Source organism: Notechis scutatus, chromosome 11 (genome assembly GCF_049901735.1).
Source record: "Notechis scutatus isolate UNSWTSFEM ecotype Mainland chromosome 11, rNotScu1.2, whole genome shotgun sequence".
Taxonomy (NCBI): domain Eukaryota; kingdom Metazoa; phylum Chordata; class Lepidosauria; order Squamata; family Elapidae; genus Notechis; species Notechis scutatus.
Window position 1 is genome coordinate 941,323 of NC_142019.1, and position 21,745 is coordinate 963,067.

General features: G+C 40.3%; 2 protein-coding genes across 42 annotated transcripts in view; one reads left to right on the forward strand and one right to left on the reverse strand.

Annotated features, from left to right (window-relative positions):
- HMG20A (high mobility group 20A) overlaps nt 1-15,864 on the reverse strand; it is a 49,832-nt gene extending 33,968 nt beyond the window's left edge. For 16 of the 39 annotated variants that reach the window (XM_087972461.1, XM_087972434.1, XM_087972428.1 and 13 more), the window contains exons 1-2: nt 15,271-15,378; nt 13,563-13,699 (exon numbers count right to left, since the gene is read on the reverse strand). In XM_087972461.1, coding sequence (XP_087828587.1) covers nt 13,563-13,647 — 85 coding nt within the window. In that variant the 5' untranslated portion in view covers nt 13,648-13,699; nt 15,271-15,378. Of the gene's footprint in view, nt 1-13,562; nt 13,700-15,270; nt 15,379-15,736 lie in introns of those variants that run through there. The other 23 variants (XM_087972463.1, XM_087972452.1, XM_087972442.1 and 20 more) reach the window with 7 other exon arrangements.
- A 92-nt stretch (nt 15,865-15,956) lies between these two features.
- The window catches only part of PEAK1 (pseudopodium enriched atypical kinase 1), a 30,168-nt gene continuing 24,379 nt past the window's right edge, over nt 15,957-21,745 (forward strand). The window contains exons 1-2 of one of the 3 annotated variants that reach the window (XM_087972467.1): nt 15,957-16,143; nt 21,523-21,653. The gene's annotated coding sequence lies outside the window, so the exon portion shown is untranslated. The remainder of the gene's footprint in view (nt 16,144-21,522; nt 21,654-21,745) is intronic. The other 2 variants (XM_087972465.1, XM_087972466.1) reach the window with 2 other exon arrangements.

The following is a 21,745-nucleotide window of genomic DNA, read 5'->3' on the forward strand; positions in this document are numbered from 1 at the left end:
TAGATTTGGATTTGGATTTGGATTTGGATTTGGATTTGGATTTGGATTTGGATTTGGATTTGGATTTGGATTAGATTAGATTAGATTAGATTAGATTAGATTAGATTAGATTAGGATTAGGATTAGGATTAGATTAGATTAGATTAGATTAGATTAGATTAGATCAGGGGCAACTTTAAGACTTGTGGACTTCAGCCTTAAAGTTGCCAAGTTTGGAGACCCCTGGATTAGATAGATAGATAGATAGATAGATAGATAGATAGATAGACAGACAGACAGACAGATTAGATAAGATAGATAGACGGATGGATGGATGGAAGGAACATAATGATTTGCATTTTGATACTTCGATGATTTAGCCATCCAAATCAAGCTGTCCGGATTGTTGATCAACCCTTTTTTACACAGATTTCCAGTCTCTTGGCTGTTTAATCATGCTGAGCTAGCTGACTCAGAAACGGACACAGCCGTTGCTGACTTGCTTCCAGAAATTGTGGATGCTCCAACACTGGAGGTATTTAAGAAGAGATTGGACAACCCTTGGTCTGAAATGACATAGCATTTCCTGCTTGAGCATGGGGTCGAACTAGAAGACCTCACAAGGTCCCTTCAAACTCTCATTTGCTCTTCTTCTGACAAATGAGCAAGTCAGTCTACCTCAACGCAGCTGCACCACAGGCCAACTTGATTGCGTTGTCATGAGGGTTGTTGTTGTTTTTTTTTGCAAAATTTATTTTTAACCATCCTTTGAAGCCCTGGCTTCAAAATCCAGTTTCTAAGCAGCTCCGCATGCTGGTACATCTGACAGGATTCGCTTGCAGAAAATGTGTGGCGATGCGGCTTTTGCACCGTTGCCAGGAATGAATGTCGGAAAAGCGACACCCGGAATATTCTGGCTTAAGGCTGCACTGTATGTGGAGCGGGGAAGGGAGGGAGAGGGAGGAAGAAGGTGGGCAACCACCGCAAAACAAGGTTTATTTGGCTTGGGAGAAAGCAGGGGAACAGGAAGCTGCAGAAAGGCACAAAAGAATCCCGATTACATTCAACAAAAGCGGTGCGGATGGAAATGTCTACCTTTCCCCTGAATGAAAAGCCTTTTGACAGATTTCTTTCTTTTTTTCCTCCCCCAGTGAAATGGGCCGGTAAACTCAAAACAATATGAAATTGGAACGTTTCACTGGTTAATTAACGCACTAAAGGCGAGAGAAGAGTGAAGTGACCTAACATTTAAGCTTAATTATATACAAGTTAAATCAACTCGTGTATGAAGCTGACAACTTTGTAACGAATGGCATTAAGCCGTTGGGATGACACAAGGCTACCAAATAAGGGAATATGAATTGGTCAAGAAATCAATTTGCCACCTTGGCCGAAATGATAGCCTGTTGGTCTTTGTATTCCAAATACCTGACAGCCACTAAACTTGTTGTTGCTTCTGAGTGTGCATGTGGAAGAAGTTAAATGGTTTGTTTCTGGAAATGCCCGACCACTATCCCTTCTGGGTATTCCCTGATCCTGAACCCTTGGCCCTTGGCTCAAATTAGGGAAGGCAAGCATTGAGTCATGCAGGGGTAAGAGGAAGCGTTCGGCGCGAGTCATGAAAAGTGTTCTTTCTTGTGTCACAACGAATGAAAAAAAAAGGTCTCACCACATGAAATGCATCATGGCAGAAGAAATGCCGACCCACCAGCGGGGACTGGGCCGAGAAAGAGGCAGGGCAAGGGGTCCTGCATTGAATCAAGGGGGCTGCTTGCTCTAGGGATGAACAGGTTGCCGGACCCCAAAGGGGGGACTTAACTTAGAGGGGCATCTTCAAGAATTGCTGCATTATGAATACCAAGTGGTCCTCGACTCAGAATCACAATTGAACCCAAATTTCTGCTGTTAAGAGAGACATTTGTTAAGTGAAGGGGGGGTTGCCTCATTTTATGACTTTTATGTTACATGTGGTTGTTAAGTGAATCTGGCTTCCCTATTGTCGGAAGGTCGCAAAAGCGGATCATGCGACCCAGCAAACGTCATAAATATGAACCAGTTGCCAAGCATCTGAATTCTGATCGCGTGACCATGGGGATGCTGGAAAGGTCGTAACTGTGAAAAAATGATCGTAATTCCCTTTTTTTAGTGCCGTCATAACTTTGAACGGTCACTAAATGAACTGTTGTAAGTCGAGGACTCCCTGTATTGCCAGCACCATTACATTGTTCTGATCTCTGAAGTGCTGCTAGTACATAGCCTAAAATGGGTATCTTGGCGACGTTTCGACGCAGGTAACTCAGAAGGTCATCACACAGCCCATTACCCAGGTTGTTACAACACAGGAGGCTGATAGACACACAGCCAATACCTCAGCCACACATGGTCTTAAGAAAAAGCCAACCAATCTGCAAACATCAACTCCATCAACCAATCAAGAAATAACAACACAGCCAACCAGCCCGCTTACAACAGAGCCAGCACACCACACCTCCCCACCAGTACTTACAGAGAAACGGCAGCTCCGATCACGCTTTGCTCTCACAAGCACGAAGCCGAAAGCACCAGCCTGAAGATGGCGAGTGGGACCTCGTCGAAACGTCGCCAAGATACTCTCAATCTTACACAAGAAAAGACCCGAACATGAGGGGGGGGGGGAGAGAGAGAGAGAGAGAGAGACATATTATGACTGACCAATCTGCACTTTATTGTAAAACATCATGTCTGGAAGGTATTCACCCTGGATCTCCAATCTGAGGGTTGCTTTCCACACGCAAATCTGAGGCGCAGGCAGGGGGAAGCAATGTCAAATCTCGCCCTTCCACTCATTTTTTCCTTCCAGCTTCGTTTTATTCTTCCCAGACATGGGAACTCCCTTGCTTATCATCTGCATGTCTAGCTCCTTTGCGTGAAGTTAAAAACAAAAACAGACCATCTCCATGAGAAAAATCAGCCAATGACACAACAAAGTCAACCTCAACATTCCAGCCACGGTATTTATTTTTCCATGAAGGCCAGCTCTTTTCAGCCATTACTCTTCCCTGATGTTTTGTCTGCTTTAAAGAGTTCTTCCCGGGGATCTGCTCCCTATTCAATCTTCCCTAGGAGAAAACCTACTGTCTCTTTGGGTCTCTTGTCACCATAATGTCAACCTCTTAAGTTTAGAAGATTCCAACAGAAACTCCCGATGTCAAAGGTCTAGACACCATCACTGGGAACGTGTGTAATTTCTACCCGGAAATTCTTCAATCTTGAAAAATATGATTATGTTTAAGGTAAGGCGCCACATACGGTTTATCTGTTGTTTGGCAAGCGTCTTCATGGAAGTCAGGGAAACACCTAAAACCCTCCAAGCGATCACTTTAAACACATACATCAACCCTCAAAAACAAGCCCTCTTGCTGGTCCTCAACGTACGACCACAAGGGAGCCCGAAATTTATGTGGCTAAGTGAGAGATTCGTTCTCTGAGTTTTGCCATGGTTTTATGAGTTTACTTGCCATATTTATTCAGTGGATCGCTGCAGTCGTTAAATTAGTAACACAGTTGTTAAATGAATCTGGCTTCCCCGTTGACTTGGCTTGTCAGAAGGGCGCAGAAGGGGATCAGGTGACCCTGGGGCACTGCGACTGTCATAAATGTAAGTCGGTTGCCAAGCATCTGAATCAGTGGTGGGATTCAAAATTTTGTCACTATTGGGTTCTGTGGGCGTGGCTTGGTGGGCATGTTGTGGCTTGGTGGGCATGGCAGGGGAAGGATACTGCAAAATCCCCCTTCCCTCCTCACCCCACCCCACTAACCTGCTTTCCAGCTCCATTCTCCTCTGCAGGGCAACCAAAGAAGACCCAGCCAATCAGCTGGGACTTGGGAGGCGGAGAATAGATGGGGGCGGGGCCAGTCAGAGGTGGGATTTGCTGGTTCTCCGAACTATTCAAAATTTCCACTACCGGTTCTCCAGAACTGGTCAGAACTTGCTGAATACCACCTCTGAGCCAAATATAAATCACGTGACCATGGCAATGCTGCAACGGTCATAAATGTGAAAAACAGTCATAAGTCACTGTTTTCAACACTGTAACATTGTAACTTTGAACGGTCACGAAAACGAACTGTCAAGTCCAGGACTACCTGTGGTGTCATTACAACACCTTCTACAAACTTTTTTGGATGATGCTTCATAAACCCTCTATGTAGGGTTTGATATACCGACTATCCCTAATGCACAATATTATAAGCCTTGAAACAGTGAGAACCGGCAGAGGGAGGCAGTTCAGGGTTTAGGATATTCAGATTCTAGACTCTTATGGAGGCATCTCACAGGTTGTGGCAGTTGCCAAAATGGGAGGAGGAGAGACCAACACGTGCTTAGAACTCCTAACAGAAAGATAAAATATCTTATATTACATATAATAACAACAGCTAGAATATCCTACGCACAGTACTGGAAGAAAAACGCCATACCTCCCAAAGGTTTAATAATTTAAAAAAATCTTCGAGTGCATGGAAATGGATAAATTAACTATGGAACTAAAAGAGAAAGCTGACATGGAATACAATGCTATATGGGAAACATGGTATATCTGGATTGACAATAGACATAAGAATAGAAAATGTAAATAATGTATACAATAGTTAGGAGGGTATGGAAGTAGTGTGTATTGAAAGATTGGATAGGATGTATAAATGTATATATATATTGTCACAGTATTGTTCAATTAGTAATGGTATTATGTATAAACGGAAATACCCAATAAGTGTTGAGGGGGGGAAAAAAGAACTCCTGAGTGGAAAGGCGAGATCTGAATCTGTACAAATGAGTATTGTATAAATCGAGGCCTGTGGAAAAAAGGTATGTTTTTTCATACCCGTGCCCTTTTTATGTTGGATTAGACATCATGTTCAAGGATAGATATTCATAAAGAGATTTGGGGAGGTGGGGGAGAGAAAAGCACTGTTAACAACATAGAATTTGGGTGAAACAGGAAAAGAAATAATCTTTGGGTCCGTGACTCACCAAAGTCAATGTGAGCTCAAGGAGTATCTGCCTCCCACCATCTCTTGATCGTCACACTCCACATTCTGGCAAGATTAAAAAATCTGTTCTCTCCATTCATAAGCAGAGCTTCTTGCATCTGAGTCACCCCAATTGAGAACTTCAAAAGGTTATTTCATACAGTTTAGCTTGCATTTCTTTCAACGTTTCAGCAAAACTTTAAAGAAATGGCCCTTTAGAATTTCAATCTTGCTTTCTCGGGTAAATCGGAGACCCCAAGTTCCAAAGGAGGTGCCGAGGCCCAAGGATCTCTTTCAACTTGAAAGGTAAAGCAAGGCAAAATAGGGATGTGATCCCCGTTTGCAACCCTTCTTACAAGCAAAGTCAATGGGAAAACCCGATTCTCTTAACAACCGTGTTACTAATTTAAAAACTTCGGTGCTTCACTTAACAACTGTGGCAAGAAAGGTCGAAAAATTAATATGTTTCACTTAGCAACAAAAATGTTGGGCTCAATTGTGGTCATAAGTTGACGACTACCTGTATACATCCAGGAAGGCTAACAGACCTGCCAGCTTTCCTTCCGAGATGAGGTGGACCTGTTGCTTTCGTGGTGTGGAGACAAGAACTTGGTCCTCAACACCAATAAGACCAAGGAGCTTATAGTGGACTATAGAAGGAACAGATCAGACCTCCGGCCCTTGCTTATCAGTGGAGACCGAGGGGAGCAAGTGGCCAGTTTTAAGTTTCTGGGTGTTACCCTAAAAGAGGACCTGACCTGGGGTGCTCACCTTGCAGCCCTGGTCAAAAGGGCCCAGCAGAGATTATACTACCTGAGGCTTCTCAGGAAACAGCAACTGAATGAAAAACTGCTGGTGACCTTCTACCGCTGCACCATAGAGAGCATTTTAACATACTGCACCTCTGTATGGTTTGCCAATTGCACAGTGGCAGATAGGAAAGCACTCCAGAGGGTTAATGTCATTGTCCAGAGGATCATGGGTTGCCCTCTCCCCTCTTTGGAAGAGCTGTATAGCTCCCGCTGCCTTAAGAAAGCTCAAAACATCCTCAAAGATCCATCTCATCCTGGGAACCCTTTTTTTGAACTATTACCATCTGGCAAATGGTACAGAATAATAAAAACAAGAACAAATTGGCTGAAAAACAGCTTCTATCCCAGGGCAGGAGCTCTATTGAATTCTACTGTATAGTGCAGTGTTGGTGTGGTGTCAGGTTTCCGGTTCAATGTGTGAAGGATGTGTGTTTGTGTTTATTTTCATGGTCATGATGTGCACTGAAGATGGTGTTTGATTTCGTTGTACGAGGTGCAATGACAATAAAGTAAACTAAACTCCCTTTCCCTCCCTTCCCCTCCACACACTAAACAGGTTCACACATCACACAAAGCTACTATGCAGTTTATCAATGTGAGACAATGCTGGGTAAGACACCACTTGATGGTTGTGTAGTTTGGTAGGGGCTTAACATAAGTGTACACTCAATTATGTGGTTTGTAATCCATACTGGCTGGTTTAGCACGATGCAGGAATCCAGCCAATTGTGGTTTATTAAACAATTCAATAATGTATGGCTTAGTCTGGTGTTTATATGCAGACACTGTATTTAAACAAGCTTGGAAGACTGGAAAAACAATGTTCTATTTATTCCTTATGTAATCAAGTCAAAAAAATACAATGCGTAGTCGCAAAATGATTAAGGTGAAACACAAGAAACCACAGGAATAAATGTTTTGAGTATTTGGGGAAGTGAGATAGCGAAGCACGCAACTGAGACCGAAGTGTTAAAGAGAATTCCCATTATTAGCACCCATTCTGAAAGTTCAAAAGTAGTAACTAAAACAGAGCTTAACTATTTCTGAAAAAAGAACATGTTTCACAAGTTCTAACAACAAATATCACAACAGTCCTTTTCAGACTGCAGCCAGGCAACCATGTAGTCAAATGATCATCCATAGCCCATAAAATCATAAAATAGTAAGAATTCTAAATAAACTGCTTGTTGCTATGCTGTAGCAGGTTTATAGTTTTCCAGACTGGATGGAAAACCAATCATGCCAAACCATGATTATGCAGTACTTGTAAATCAGTATTGAACAGCTATGCTTTTTTAAAATGGAAGTTACATCCTTCCGCAAACATAAATCATTACCAAAATTACTGGAGAAAGACACATGATTGGATTTATTATTACAATATCTGGTTGAATATCATCATATATTAACATATATTACTCCTTCTCAATTACTCCTCAGCTCTCTCTCTCTCTCTGTGTGTGTGTGTATATACACTGTTGATCTATAGAAACTATCAAATTTGCAATGCACAATACTCAAATATCTATGTCTAGTTATTAGAGAATGGAATTTCCAGCAAGTTTCTGCTAAGTTGTTAATCTTAATATTGCTAAAAATATAAAATATAACATACACGCTATAGCAATATTTAAGGATTTGCAGTTTTGTACTTCTGTCACGCTGTCTCTTTTTTTATATAATACTTTAGATTTATTCTTTATTTGCATACCGATACCCACAATGCTCTTCAGACTCACAGCAGTGCATTTAAGCCCTGGGAACAAGCTGAAAAATGTTCAGGTACTCTGTATGCTTTGAAATCTTAATAAACATATCCTCATAGAGTTCGCTCGGTAATTGCTTCTCTGGAATAAGCTCTTAGAACAGAATTTCGGAATCTTAACAAGGGGTTACAAGAACTGTTACATAAGCTCTGCGCAAAAGAAACCTAATGCAGAACTTTAAAATGCTCAGTGGCAAATGAAATAAGTAAAATTTAAATCCAAAAAGTCCCCTTTGCATCAAAGTAAGTGCTCTAATATTTCAAAATGTACTTTTGCACAGAAGGAAGAACATTTGAAGCATAAAAGGATTTTTGAAAACAAAACCAGAGCTCAGTGACAAAGTTACCTGAAATAATTAGATACATTTTGAACTATTACGTTTATTTCTAAGCTTAGCTTGTGCACCAAGCATGGCAAATCTCACCTTGATAGGTAGGTCTTCATCTCACAATTCTCTTTCTTGGAAAGAACAGCAGACAGCAGTACCTTCTTCAACAGTTGCAAAGGGTTAACGGACAGATGTTACCCCCCTGGGCAAATTAATTTCCAGTCACTACTATTACATAAATTCTATGAATAAACAAACCTTACATGCCACAGCATGAAAGCAACGATAACAGTGTAATATTTTCCAACAAAGTAGACCTTCCTAAAGACTCTTGATGTACATATGGCTATTCACACGTTTTCAGAAGTCGAAGGAATCACCTTCATTTTTCACACGCGTGAATTCCGTTCGTCCAGAATTTTTTAAAGCGGAATAGTTGGAAATATTATGCATACTTTTATTGCCTGCATATGTCATTGTCATCATAAATAATTATAGTAGATTATTTGCATTTAGAAGGTTGGCAGTGAGCTCAACTCAGAGAGTGCCAGAAAGTTCCAGTCCAACAAACACCCTTATGACATAGATTCCATTTCCTGCTTTTTCTTCAGAACAATGTTTTGAGATGGGATTGCATATTTTGCCTCCACCCAAGCAGGCTTAAAATACCCCATCAAATCAGCTTCCTGACTGCACCTTTCTCCTGGATAAGCCTTGCAGGTAGTGCTCGACTTACAACAGTTCATTTAGTGACCGTTCACAGTTACAACGGTGCTAAAAAAAAGATACTTATGAGCATTTTTCCAAACTTATGACGGTTACAGCACCCCCTTGGTCACGAGATTTACATTCGGACGCTTGACAACTGACTCACATTTATGACGGATGCAGTGTCCCGAGGTCACGTGAACCCCTTTTGCGACCATCTGACAAGCAACGTCAATGCAGAAGCTGGTTTCACTTAACAGCCGGGTTACTAATTCGAGAATTGCAGTGATTCACTTAACAACTGTGGTGAGAAAGGTTGTAAAAATGGAGCAAAACTCACTGAACAAATTAGGCACTTAGCAGCATACAATTTGGGCTCCATTGTGGCCATATGTTGAGGACTACCTATATCAGCTTTTTGCTAAATCCTGCTTGCATTATATTCTTTTAATCACCATATATTTTTAGTTCTATCACCATATGTGAATAAAGAATAAAAATTTGCCATGTCAATGACCAAACAGACAAGCATATTCAAGATGTTGGGGGGAAAACACTGACAACTCCTCTCAAATGACTAATATATTTCAATAGCTGCAGAAACCAAAACTTTCTTATTTTTATCCAATTGGTTAGCGAAAGTGAAAAACTCCAGAGAAATTACAGTTGATAAAACAGTGAACAAGATCGGTTTTCTTAATGTGGGTTAGTTCTGACAACACCACATTTGGCTTGTAAATATAACACCGAATAATCGTGTTACAATCCCAGATTCTTCTAAACGCTTACACATAATAACTTATTTAAAGCTTTTCTAAGATTTTCTAAGATTTTAACTGTTCAGCTCAGCTGAGTTTTTCTGGTAGGAGGAAAACCAGTTTACTGGAGGGAGGGAGAATGGCAGGAAGTAGGATTCCACTCGTTTTGCCAGAACTTTTAAAAGACTTCCCAGGCAGCCGCGTCGTCCCAAATTGTACCAAGGTAGCTGCCAGAGGATGCTGACTAATGAGATGCTAAATTAATGGGAAATGAGTAAAAACAAGCTGTAGGGCATCTGAAAGTTTCCAAGGTTGGGACGCACTGTTGTACTGCAACAAGGCCATGGGGGGAACAGAATAAGGAGAATCTATGCCTCTAGTTCTTTCACCAGAGTGTTCAATAGTATGTACAAGGTCACATATTGGTAGCCCTGGACTTACAACATTCGTTTAGTGGCTATACAGGGTTACAATGGTGCTGAAAAAGTGACCCACCATCCAACCACCACAGCATCTCCATGGTCATGAGATCAAAATGTGGGCATTTGGCAATTATTCACATTGGAAGACTGTTGTGGCTGGGTTCGGCCACCTGATCACCATCTGCGTCCTTCCCAGCCAGCTTCCAACAAGCAGGGTCAATGGCGGAAGCCAAATTTGTTTAATGACATCATTCAATGACCCATGATCACCACTGTGGAGAAAATGGTGGTAAAACTGGGTGCGACTCATTTAACAACCGCCTCACGTTAACCACACAAATTCTGGTTCCAATTTTGGTCCTAAGTTGAGGACTGCCCTGCATTGGGCTAAATCAAGCTTGATTTATTTAGTAAATAATCTAAACAGCTGCCTTGAATTCAGCTAACGTACTCAGCAAAAACCAAGTACACAATATTTATTACATACGGCGTGATGTGTGGAGCATGTCAAAGGAATGCCAAGGTGCTTTCCCTCTGGGGGGAACTCAATTATTTTTGCCAGGGTTAACTTCTGTCAGAGTTGCTGGCTACATTATGCGGAATATGTCTTTGTTCAACAGTCTAACTCAGATTAATATTTACATAAGAACTTCTAAAGTACTGTACAGAATTCCTCAAATCGCTAAATAGATAATCATCCTTCTGTTTGCAGAACCACATTATTAAAATAATTCTTCCTGTGAAATTAAAATAAATTCATAGGATGTTCATAATACAATATTAATCCCCGATTTGCTTTATACAGGCCTGAAGCTTTCTCGTAAAACATTATGGATTTCAAGATCACCATTCCAGCCCAAAGTACTGTATAAGTAGAAATATCTTAAGGCAAGAGGGGTAGATTTCCCACTGTCCTCATTATTTGTCCCTATATTATTGTACTCAAAGAAATATTCAAATGGACCAGCCCAGTTATGCTAACTTTTATGGATGCTAAATGTATCCCGAATGCATGCTATGGGAATCAAAACACTGATATATTAATCTAAGGAGCTGAATGCCGAGGGAATATCTGATGACAGCTCATACTGGAACACCCAGACTTCGCTTCTCGGTCCCAGATGTTGAGTGGTTCTGTGCAGGTTCCAAATTTGCCAGATTAGTGCTATTACATAAATAAGATGTTGCTTGAAAAAAGAAATGTTGTAGTTTTTTGTAGAGCGCACAGTTAATATAGTGAAGGTCTTTGCCAAAGAGAAAAGGGTAAGAGAACTAATTGCAGGTGACACAAAAAATGCCATTTGCACAACTAACTTTCTATAGGATACAAGTAGCCTGGACCACCCCGCCAAAGAAGCTATGGTTTATGTTTAGATGGCAAAACCCAGAGATTAACAAGAGAGAGATCGTGCAGATCTGAGGGAGATTTGCAGGGATTTGTAAATCAGCACAGATTAGGGCACATTACTGTATAGGCAAGCAGGCTGCTGAAATGATGATGGAAGTTGAATAATTGGGAAGTGAGTTTGTTCACCGTAGGGCTGAGTTTTCAGCTCAGCCACAGTGCACAAAACGAATATTTGGGTTCAGAATTAGTAAAAGAGAAGGGTATATCTGTCCTTGGTTCCAGTAGCTGGCTCTTAGGAGTCTCCTCAAAAATAAGGTAGATCTTGGGAGCCTAAAACTTACCCGTATTTGACATGACTTACAACATTCCAGGGATAGAAGATCAGCTAGGAACACTACGAAAATCAGCAAGGCAAGCATCTAATTTATTATCTCACAATATGCTGAAGATTAAATGCTACCATAAAAGGCATTTTATGCACATTTATGGTGGTTACTCTTTTCGTAACACAAAACAGCCAGAGATTCCATGAGTAATAACGCCATGTGCTTTGAAACAGGACAGAAGCTTTGCAGCTTGGTTACTTATTATTTTTATTTAAAATATACATGTCTTCATGTAAAATCATAATAATTAGCTATTGAACTATGCAGATTTCCTCCAAAGTAAGTCACATTACATTCAATAGTTTTACCCTCAAGCAATGGGTAATAGCCAACAGCAGCATTTCCTTTTAAATTGTGTAAAGGGGGCCATTAAGAACAAACCACTTGCAATGAAGATACTTGTATAATGAAAAGATTCTAATATATGAGAGAATTTGGCCTTTCCAATATTTTCACAGAATTGCAAATTGGGCTCGTGACACTGCAAGGAGCAAAAAAAAAATGCCATGTCTATCATTCTGGACGGTTCTCCCTAAGTTATAGACTCTTCTTCCATTCCTTAAAGATTGAACAAATCCAAGAACTGTCATGAGAGAGAGTACAAGCAGCTGCAAATACTTGTTTTTCCTTCTGACCATCTGGCAAAGAAATCACTCAGATAATCCAAAAAGTATGTTTAAATGCTTCACCTTAGAAAAAAACTACTGGCCGACAACAGAATTCCTTTCCCAAGAATTCCTTTTCTAAGGTTTAAAATAAAAATGAGAGAAGACGGCTTATTCACCCTATAAAAACATGTCGTTTTTCCCTTGTTTGCTTCCTAAATCACAGCACTGAAGTGAAAAGTGATGTCCAATTAGCTTACAATCATGTATCAACTGGGAAATTAAGTCCCGATCAGTATTATTAGAATTATAAATTGTAAGATACATTTTTCCTGTTCCTATTATTTCCTGTTCATTAAGAAATTGCTTTATGGAAAGCACTACACACATCTTTTAATAAATCATTAATATATTGTAAGCCAATTGGATGAAATGAATTCCTATTATGTTCAGCAAACAGATTACAATGAGCACAAATGTAAATATATTACATAACAGAATTCTGGAAAGAACATTTCACAACTTGGTAAGTGGCAAATGGCATGCAGAGAGCCACAACATTTTAAATATAGGTAGTCCTCAACGGATGACCACAATTGAGCCAAAATTTAGATTGCTAAGAGAGAATTTGTTAAGTGAATTTTGCCTCATGTTACAACCTATTTTGTCACAGTTGTTAAATGAATCCTTGAGGTTGTTAAGTTACTAACATGTTAAGTGAATCTGGCTTCCCCATTGTGCAACACTGCAGGACGCTGCAACCATCATAAATATGAAACAGTTATCAAGCATCTGAATTTTGATCAGGTTGCTTCAATGGTCGGGTTAAAAGCAATAAGTCACTTTTTTCAATGCTATGGTAACTTTGAACGGCCTCTAAATGAACTGTTGTAAGTTGAGGACTACCTGTATTACAGGTAATATTGGGATATTACAGATAGTAGTTTCACTCCCTAGAGCTCTCCTCTCTAAAGCATAAACAAATCAGCCAAACCATCTCTATACAATGAGCAATACAGCTCAGCATGTCTCAATTTCCACTGTGCCCATTCCAAACAAACAAACAATCTTCCAAAAAGCAGAGAAGCTACTTTAAGACATGCCCCTTCATTGTCTCCAAGGATGCTTATATTTATAATGCAGGGTGCTGTCTCAGTCAATAAAAGGCATAAAGATGAGATGCCACATGACACGATTATTTTAAAAATATTGGAACATTATCTTTCTACCTTACTATTGGTGGAATGCAATGCAAAGGACATTCCAACTTAACTAGGCCAAAACACAAATATCCAAACAATTTAAAACACCAGCTGGGGAAAGAAATGGAGGTGATGGAACTTCATATTTCTTGTTTCTTGCCAATTTTACTGGTTAATATCTTATATAATTTGTAAATGACCCAGAGTCACTGGGAGTGGTGTAAAACACATTTCATACATAATAAGACCAACTCCTCTTTCAAGACAGGGCACCCCCTTGAAAGCTTTCCTACCAGGGCAGAACGGCAACCACAGGATAGCATCCAGCCCACAGCCTGTTTCCTCAGAGGCCTTTTTATTTTGACACCTTGACACCTTAAGAGAGAATAACCTCATCTGTTGGCCTATCTGTATAAAAAAATAAAGAAACCCCTCCAAAATTCTTCTCACGCCAGGCCAGGTCACTCATTCTGGGTCTTCAAGCTTCCCCAAAAAGTAGAGCACAGACTTTGCCAAGTTCACATCTCTTCTTTTTAGTCTATCTATCTATCTATCTATCTATCTATCTATCTATCCATCCATCCATCCATCCATCCATCCATCCATCCGTTTTCTCCATCCACCTATCTTCTCTACATATCTACTGTATCAATTTATCCATCTATTTATCTAATATATCGATCTACTTACCTACCTACCTAACCTCCTGTATCTTCTCTATTCACCTTCTGTATCAATCTATCCATCCACCATATCTTCTCTATCCATCTATTTTCTCCATCCATCTATCTTCTCTACACATCTACTGCATCAATTTATCTAATTTACCGATCTACCTACCTACATACCAAACCTCCTGTATCTTCTCTATCCACCTTCCGTATCTATCCATCTATCCATCCACATCTGCTCTTTCCACCTATTTTCTCCATCTACCTATCTTCTCTATATATCTACTGTATCAATTTATGTTTATCTATCTACCTACCTACTTACCTAACCTCCTGTATTTTCTCTATTCACCTTCCGTATCTATCCATCCATCCATCCACCGTATCTTCTCTATCCACCTATTTTCTCCATCCACCTATCTTCTCTACACATCTACTGTATCAATCTAGCTACCTACCTTCTGTATCTTCTCTATCCACCTTCCTTATCTATCCATCCATCCATGTTTATCATCTCTATGAAATTTATGTAGAGGGCACCCCTCTCTCCTCTCATGAAAGTGACTCTTTATCCCTTTCCTGAGCTTGTTCTAAACATTAAAAAAAAAAAAAACACACACACACACAAAGAAAGGCACAAAGGAAATAAAGAGAAAAGGAAAATAAAGGAGGGGAGAAGTATTATTATTATTATTTTTTGCCCATCATCCCCAGCAAGGCCTGGGAAAGCCTCCCTGGCCTCACCTTTATTTATTTATTTATTTTGTCAAGCAATTATAAGATAACAGGTATAAGCAATAAACATAGTTATGGATACATGAAATGGATACATATAAGAAAAAGAAAACAAATAACAGACCCGAGTTGCAATTTATATTATTGCTTCTACCAAGGGAGAGCTTGGGGGGAAACGTGGGGGAGGGAAATCCCACCTTATGTTAACCCCCTCCCCAGAAGCAGCCTCGGGGGGCTAGATGGGGAAGGGGCGACCAGGCCCCCTCATTCGGGGGAGGGGCTGGGGGAGGGGAAGGAAGAGACAAGAAAACAAATGATGGTAGAAAAGGAAGCAGGGGGGTCTTTGGAGGGAGGGGGCGGAGAGGCAGCCCCCCAATGGCTGTGCTTTGTTCAGGAGGCGGGAAACGGGGGAGGGGGCTAGCCAGTCAGAGGGAAGGAGTCCCCCTCCCCAGACCACCGTCAGCCCCCATTCCCCTCTCCTCGGGTGGAGGGGGGGGGTGACACATGTCCTGCTTTTCCCCTCCCCACACCGAAACTGACCTGTTGCAGAAGGGCGGGACGGGGAGGGGGCTCCCCTAGAGACTTCTGCCCCCTTCACCCCCACTCAGGCACCTTCATCCTCTCTTCCTCCGTCCGCTCCCCCCCCCCACCTCTCAGACTGTCGGCCCTCTCACCGCCCCTTGTATCCCTCCGCCTCCCAGGGCCCTTGTTTATTCCCGGGAGGGGGAAATAACCCGGCTCGTCTTCTCCGTCCCAGGCTTAACCGTACACGAGTTGCGAGAGGCTTATTTTAAGCCCCCCCCCACAAAAAAAATAAAGGAATCCCAGTCCCAAGTATAGTGGGAGGAACTATTTTTACGGGCCGAGGCGGAAGGATTCTCCTCGCGCGGTAGCGAAACACGCAGAGCATGATGGGGGTCGTAGTTCTCCGGTTGTTTTTTTTTAATTATTATTATTTGCGCCCCCTTCCCTTCCCTTTTTTTTCCTTTTTGTCCTCCGCGCTTACCCGACTCCGAAGCAGGCAGGAGCTGATTGGATGGGAAGGGAATGCCACGCCCCTCTCCTCGACAGACTGAGAAAGAGATTGGAGACGCGTGCGCCGCTCGCCTTCACGCTCTTTCCCCCCACCCCCGGCGCTTTCTACCTCCCTTAAGCCCCTCCCACCGCCACCCCACCCCTCCGGGCGCGAGCCGAGGCGGTTGGCGGCGCGCGCAGCCGGCGCGAGTGGGCGTGGCCGCGCTCGAGCGCTGCCTCTTTGGCAGGCCGCCGGTTCTTCGCCCGCTAACGAGCGAGCGAGGCAGCCAGCCAGCCAGCGGCCGCGCGGGAGCCGAGTCCTTCCAGCGGGGAAGGAACGGCGGCGGAGCGCTCGGCGCCCACGGAGAGCCGCCCTCCGCCGCCCCGGACCCGTTACAGGTCAGCCTGGGTGCTTTCCCCCTCACTTTCCGCAAAGTTTTACCTCAAGCGGGAGGAAAAACAGGCCCGTGAGGCGAGAAGGAGCGGCGGGGAAGCCGCTTTGTTTCGCTCCGGGACGGACGGGGATGGGGGGCGGTGTTGTCGGACAGAGCCTCCCCCCACTTTTTTTTTTTGCCCCGCTCGGAGCTTCCCTCTCCCCGGCGAAGGCGGCTTGAGTCGGGGGGCGAGAAAGGGGGCAGCAAGCGCGACTTCCTGGCGGAGGGGAAGGGGAGGTGGGCCAGGGGTGGGGGAGGGAAAGAGGCAGCCCCCGGAATGGCCTTGAGGCAATTAGGCATTTCTCCCCACAGACCTCTTCCCCCCCCCCGGTTGGGGGCCTGAACTTCGCCCCATCCCGTTTCTTTGGATGGAAAGTTTGGAGCTGGGGTGGGGGGCGGACAGATGGCCGAAATGCGGTTCTTTTTCTCCCTGTTTATCTTCTTCTTTTTTTAATTAGACGGGGGGTTAGGACGCGAGAAATATGCCTCCAGCCCCACATTGTTGCAGAACCCACCACCACCTCAGCCAAACTTCCCCCCTCTCCGAAATGGCGGGGGGGGGGGAGGACCCGACTTTGCTTTTTCCATCCCAATAAAATTATTTTATTATGGCCTCCGGCTGTTGAGGGGGGATGAAAGGGGAAAGAGGATAAAAGATTGCTGCTTCTCCCGATTTTATTCTTCAATGCCATTGCCCACTTAAAAAAAAAGAAAAGCTGCAGAACTTTTTTAAACTTAACATCTCCTCTATAATCTTTATATCTATTTATGTATAGGTTATAAGGTCCTTGGAGTGAATGGGCTTCATCCACTTGCTGTGAAGTTCTGGGACTGCCTCTGAATTGTTCTTTAAGAAGTTGCTGGGTTTTTTTTTTAGTCTGCTGCTTTTGGCAGCAAAGGGTTCTTCAGAGGATGCTTTGATTTCCCAAGGATGGAAGCTATTATGGTACAGATAAAGGAGAAGTAGCTCAGAGTTGGATCCTTGGTTCTCTCTGAGCTTAGTAGTTTTGTTGCAGACTTTTCATGATCACACTAGGTAACATCATCAGTGCTAGAACAGAGTGGGGTTGTGGAGAAGAGGAGGAAAGGGGGGGGAAGGACTGTGGAGCTTGGTTGTTTCCTTGCAGATCTTTCTTTATCTCCGTTTAACACTGACAGGGCAAGCAACTGGAATATAAACAGAGCAAACCCTACTGTCTTCTAGCACTGATGATGTTACCTAGTTTGGGTAAGGAAGTGTCTGCAAACATCTGAACTTGAGTTCAGAGAGCACCAAACACTCCTCAGCGGTTATGGTTCTGGGGACTGCAGCATACCTCCCTAAGGGACCAAAAAGGAAGCCAAGATTGTTTTAGAGCAGCAAGTGCTTTGTTTTGTTTTTTTGTTTACATTTTACTATTTTACGTCCAATGTTGTGCTCAGAATTTGGGGAAAGAAAGCAAGATCCAGCCAGCATTTAGAGAAACATTAGCTTCCTCTTGGATTTATCTGTATAATTTTTATTTGTATCCTACCTTTATCAGTTTTTACAAATAAGGCAGTGAATATATCCAACACATCTTCAAATGATTTCCCCGACAAGAACAACTCTAGGGGGTGGAATGGGCTGAGAAACTGACTGGCCCAAGGTCACCCAACTGGCTTTCATGACTAAAGTGGGATTAGAAGCCAGGGGTCCTCTGTTTTTCAGCTCATGCCTTAACCACTACATCAATCTGGAATCTCTGGTGGAGATCTTATTCAGTTATGTACTTAATATATAGCAAGCAATTGTTTGCTTTAGTCCCCCTTTCAATAAGGAGATAACATCGATCTGATATAATGATTAATACTGTACGCATTTTTGCCAATGCTTACAGTGCTGCAAAGTTATGTAAATATTAAATAATTTTATAGAAAATTAGAAGAGTATAATTCTAAGGGTTTAAAATGTGATTGCAAAACTTAGAATTTTTCTTCTCCAGGACTTTCTCCTTTAAGAGCTCCCTCCTTCCCCTAGCAGTTTCCATTGTGCTTCCTAGGATCAAATCAGAGTACTTTTTATATTATATTATTATAAGCATGTAGCAATTGTGCTTTGTTTTTTAAGGCTTTCTTAATTACTTATAGAAAGCAGACAGGTTCTCACATGTTAAGAATGTGCTTTTTCTGCTTGTTTTGAATTATTTTATAGTGAAATGCATTGCATTATATAAGAACATAGAAGACATAATTGATGGACAATGAGAACTAAGGAAAAAAGTTTTTTATGCAGGCCTTTATATCTGCATAACTCATTTTCATAATTTTGACCATAGGAATTTTCAGAAAGTAATAAGATGTTTCTATTGGCTTAAGGAAGTGAATGTTTTCCAAAACAAGCCTAATTTAAATGCTTCACAAAGCTAAAACAATTGTATTGAGCTAGTTTTATTTTGAAAATCTGACACCCCTTTGTTAATTTATATGACAAATTACATTACTTTTGAAAGGCTCAATATAGTTCAGTATTAAATTTTGTGCCAATAGATTGTTTCTGCTGAAAATATTAATTAAATAATTTTTAAAAACAGAAAACTGCTAATGACTTAAACAGATCAGCAATAGTCCTAGTAAAAGTTTGATCCTTTTTTCAGTTCTCAAATATGTTAGAAAAGAGTGACCCACAAAGTTGTATTTTCTGTAATAATTTTCCATTCATTTTATGGTGAGTTTTTATTATAGAAGTAGCCAAATATGTTGTTTTCTCAAATTATTAACTACTATAATATTATTTGAATCAGATACTTTACTGCTGACTTAGAATGACACTTTTGAAAAATTAGGAGAATATTTTGTGCATTTTGTTATTAAGATATTTTTATATATTGAGTATAGTACTATAAGTTTCTTGATGTGTAACTTTTAAGAATGTTAACTCTAGTGTAAGTTTAATTATGTTAGCTTTATTTTAAAGTTAATATGTAGAGGACTGAATTATACATTTTTATTTCAGTTTGTTTTGTTTTTATTTCAGTATCTAGCATAAAGTTAAAGGTTCTGTGTAGAACGTTTATATAGAGTATAACCAGAATACTGTTTTGAAAGCTGAGTAATTCAACACAAATAACTTTCATGTTAGTATTTAAAAATTACAAAAAATTGCAAAAAAAATTAAGCATGCTTAACTCTGGGTATGATATAGCCAATTAAGCACATAAAACAATTTATATGCACTTTATTTCAATGGTGCACATTCTTAAGTTTCTTTAATTGAAATGAGTGTGTCTTAAGCAGACAACCCATTGTACTATACCATTGCATTTATACTTTCAAAATATAGATAATTTGCAGAATTGGGACAAAAGTGCAAGATAGTTAAGTGTGTTAAAAGTAGAGTGTGCTACATTTTTTCTAAAATACAATACTACCAAATGAGAGAAAACAATAGTTGCTTATCTTCATAATCTTGGTTGGAAATGATGGCATAGTAAGTGCCCTTCTTGTGTCTTTAACAAAATGTTAGTAAAAATCTCTCTTTGAAACTGTCAAGATAGGTTATTTGAAACAAAGCATTAAGTAATGACTTTTCCATGGATGTATCTATATTTATAAATAATGTACAAAATTTAAAATACTGTTGACCAATATTCTATGCCAGTATCTGCATAGAATTTCTTCTAAGGTTGGTGTATCTCTGCTCAAAGACATAAATAGGATATGCTATAACAAGAAATGTTTTTCTGTAGCTTTTAAAGCATCCATTCTTACCATTAAACATTGTTAGTAACAGTTGCCATGCAAATGTTCTGTTGGAGCATTGCGGATTTAAGATGAAAATTCTGAATGGTTAGATACAGTCTTCATCCTTAAGAAATGTGTGGTAAGTTAATGTCCCATCCTTCGTCACTAAAGCCTTGTTTATGTAATGTGAGAAATAATTCAATGATTTCTTATGTCTATACAGCTTTTAAAAAGGATACTTGCATAATCAGTATGTTGCAGTTCATGATGTAATGCTGAAGCTGTGGGATATTTTATATGTAAACATTGTTTCTTACATTGTGATAGGATTGCATTTTTATTTACATTTTGTAAGACAGATTTGTTTAATTTGTTGGCCTTTGCCATGAAAATAATATACAATGTCACTTGGAATAAAGTGGTACACTGATATGTTCTTAATAATAAGCTTGAGAGCTTTGTCACAATATCTTCAATATTTGCTTATATATAAAAGTCTATTACTACTAAATAATGTTAATATGACTTCCCTGACTCAGATGTTTTTGTCAGGAAATGCATAATTATGATGGAATAAAATGCTAAAATAAGGGAAGAACGTATGGGAGCTAAGCAGCACTTCCATTCAAAATGTTTCCCCCCAGTGCTGTATTTCCTGTAGACAGATTTTTATCCAGTCATTTCTCATTGCAAACTGGAATTCAAGCTTATCTTGCTGGCTTTTCATAAGGCTTGGGCCTATAAGCCCTAGGTATATGTTAGTTAGACCTACTTTGTAGTTAATTTGGTCATAATGGGTGCTTTATAATATTTGAGATGCTTTTTAATATTTGTATTTTAATTCTTTACTTTTTAAAACTTTGTCTGCCGCCCATAGTAATTTGGTAAGATGGGCAGTAATATTAAACATTTTTGCATTGTGTACTAGATACATCAGTCAAAGTTGATTAAGTGAATGAATAATCAATGTAAAATAATATTTCAATAAAGAATACTTAGATAGGGAATACTGCATTATAATTCACCTCACGGTGTCATTGATAGTTGCTTTTTTATTTCAAATGAACTGCTAGCAAAAATTAATTGGAAATAACCTATTAAAAATATAAGAAATAGCACAAGGGCAGTCTCTTAAAGTCACAAAATCATAATGCTGCTACATTTTGGAGCATTCCTGTTTCAAAATAGAATAAGTAATTAATGCAACAATAGTTAGATGCCATTGAATTAGGCCTGACTTACTGATGACTATATATACAAATGTTCCACATCCAACCTGTTCCCAATGACAGCCTGTGGCTTTTTCAGGAATAGTTCAGTGATATCCTTGCTGCTCTTCATCAGTTTTTTCCATTGTCATCCCCTTTTGTTCCCCTGAGCCAAGCTAAGCCTAGTCATTGTTTTAGACAATTATCACTCACACCCAAAGTAAGTGAATATCTTATTGGTAGTCATGTTCTGAAAATTGCCCACCCCAGTCTAACCCTTGCAATTAAAATGTCATTTTAGACAAAGTTTGAAATTTTCTTCAAAAATGAACTTAAAAGATTCAGTACTTAAGAATATATTATTTGACATTATAGAAGAAAATTACAGATAATGATAATATATCTGTTTATTATTTCTTGTTTTGTCTGCACAGGGGAGAAATGATCTTGGTAATCTGTAAATAAGAAAGGTAAATGCTACAAAGGATTCATGGTGATCCCTTAAATTCAGAGGCCAACTGAAAACCAGTGCTAATATTTGCACAATTTTGTGCCACATATTCAGGTACAGTTAAGATTATTGTATATTTATTTGTCTAGAATGTCACTATTCTACTGCATGATTTTAATATTTGGCTCAGAAACAAACAGGGAAAC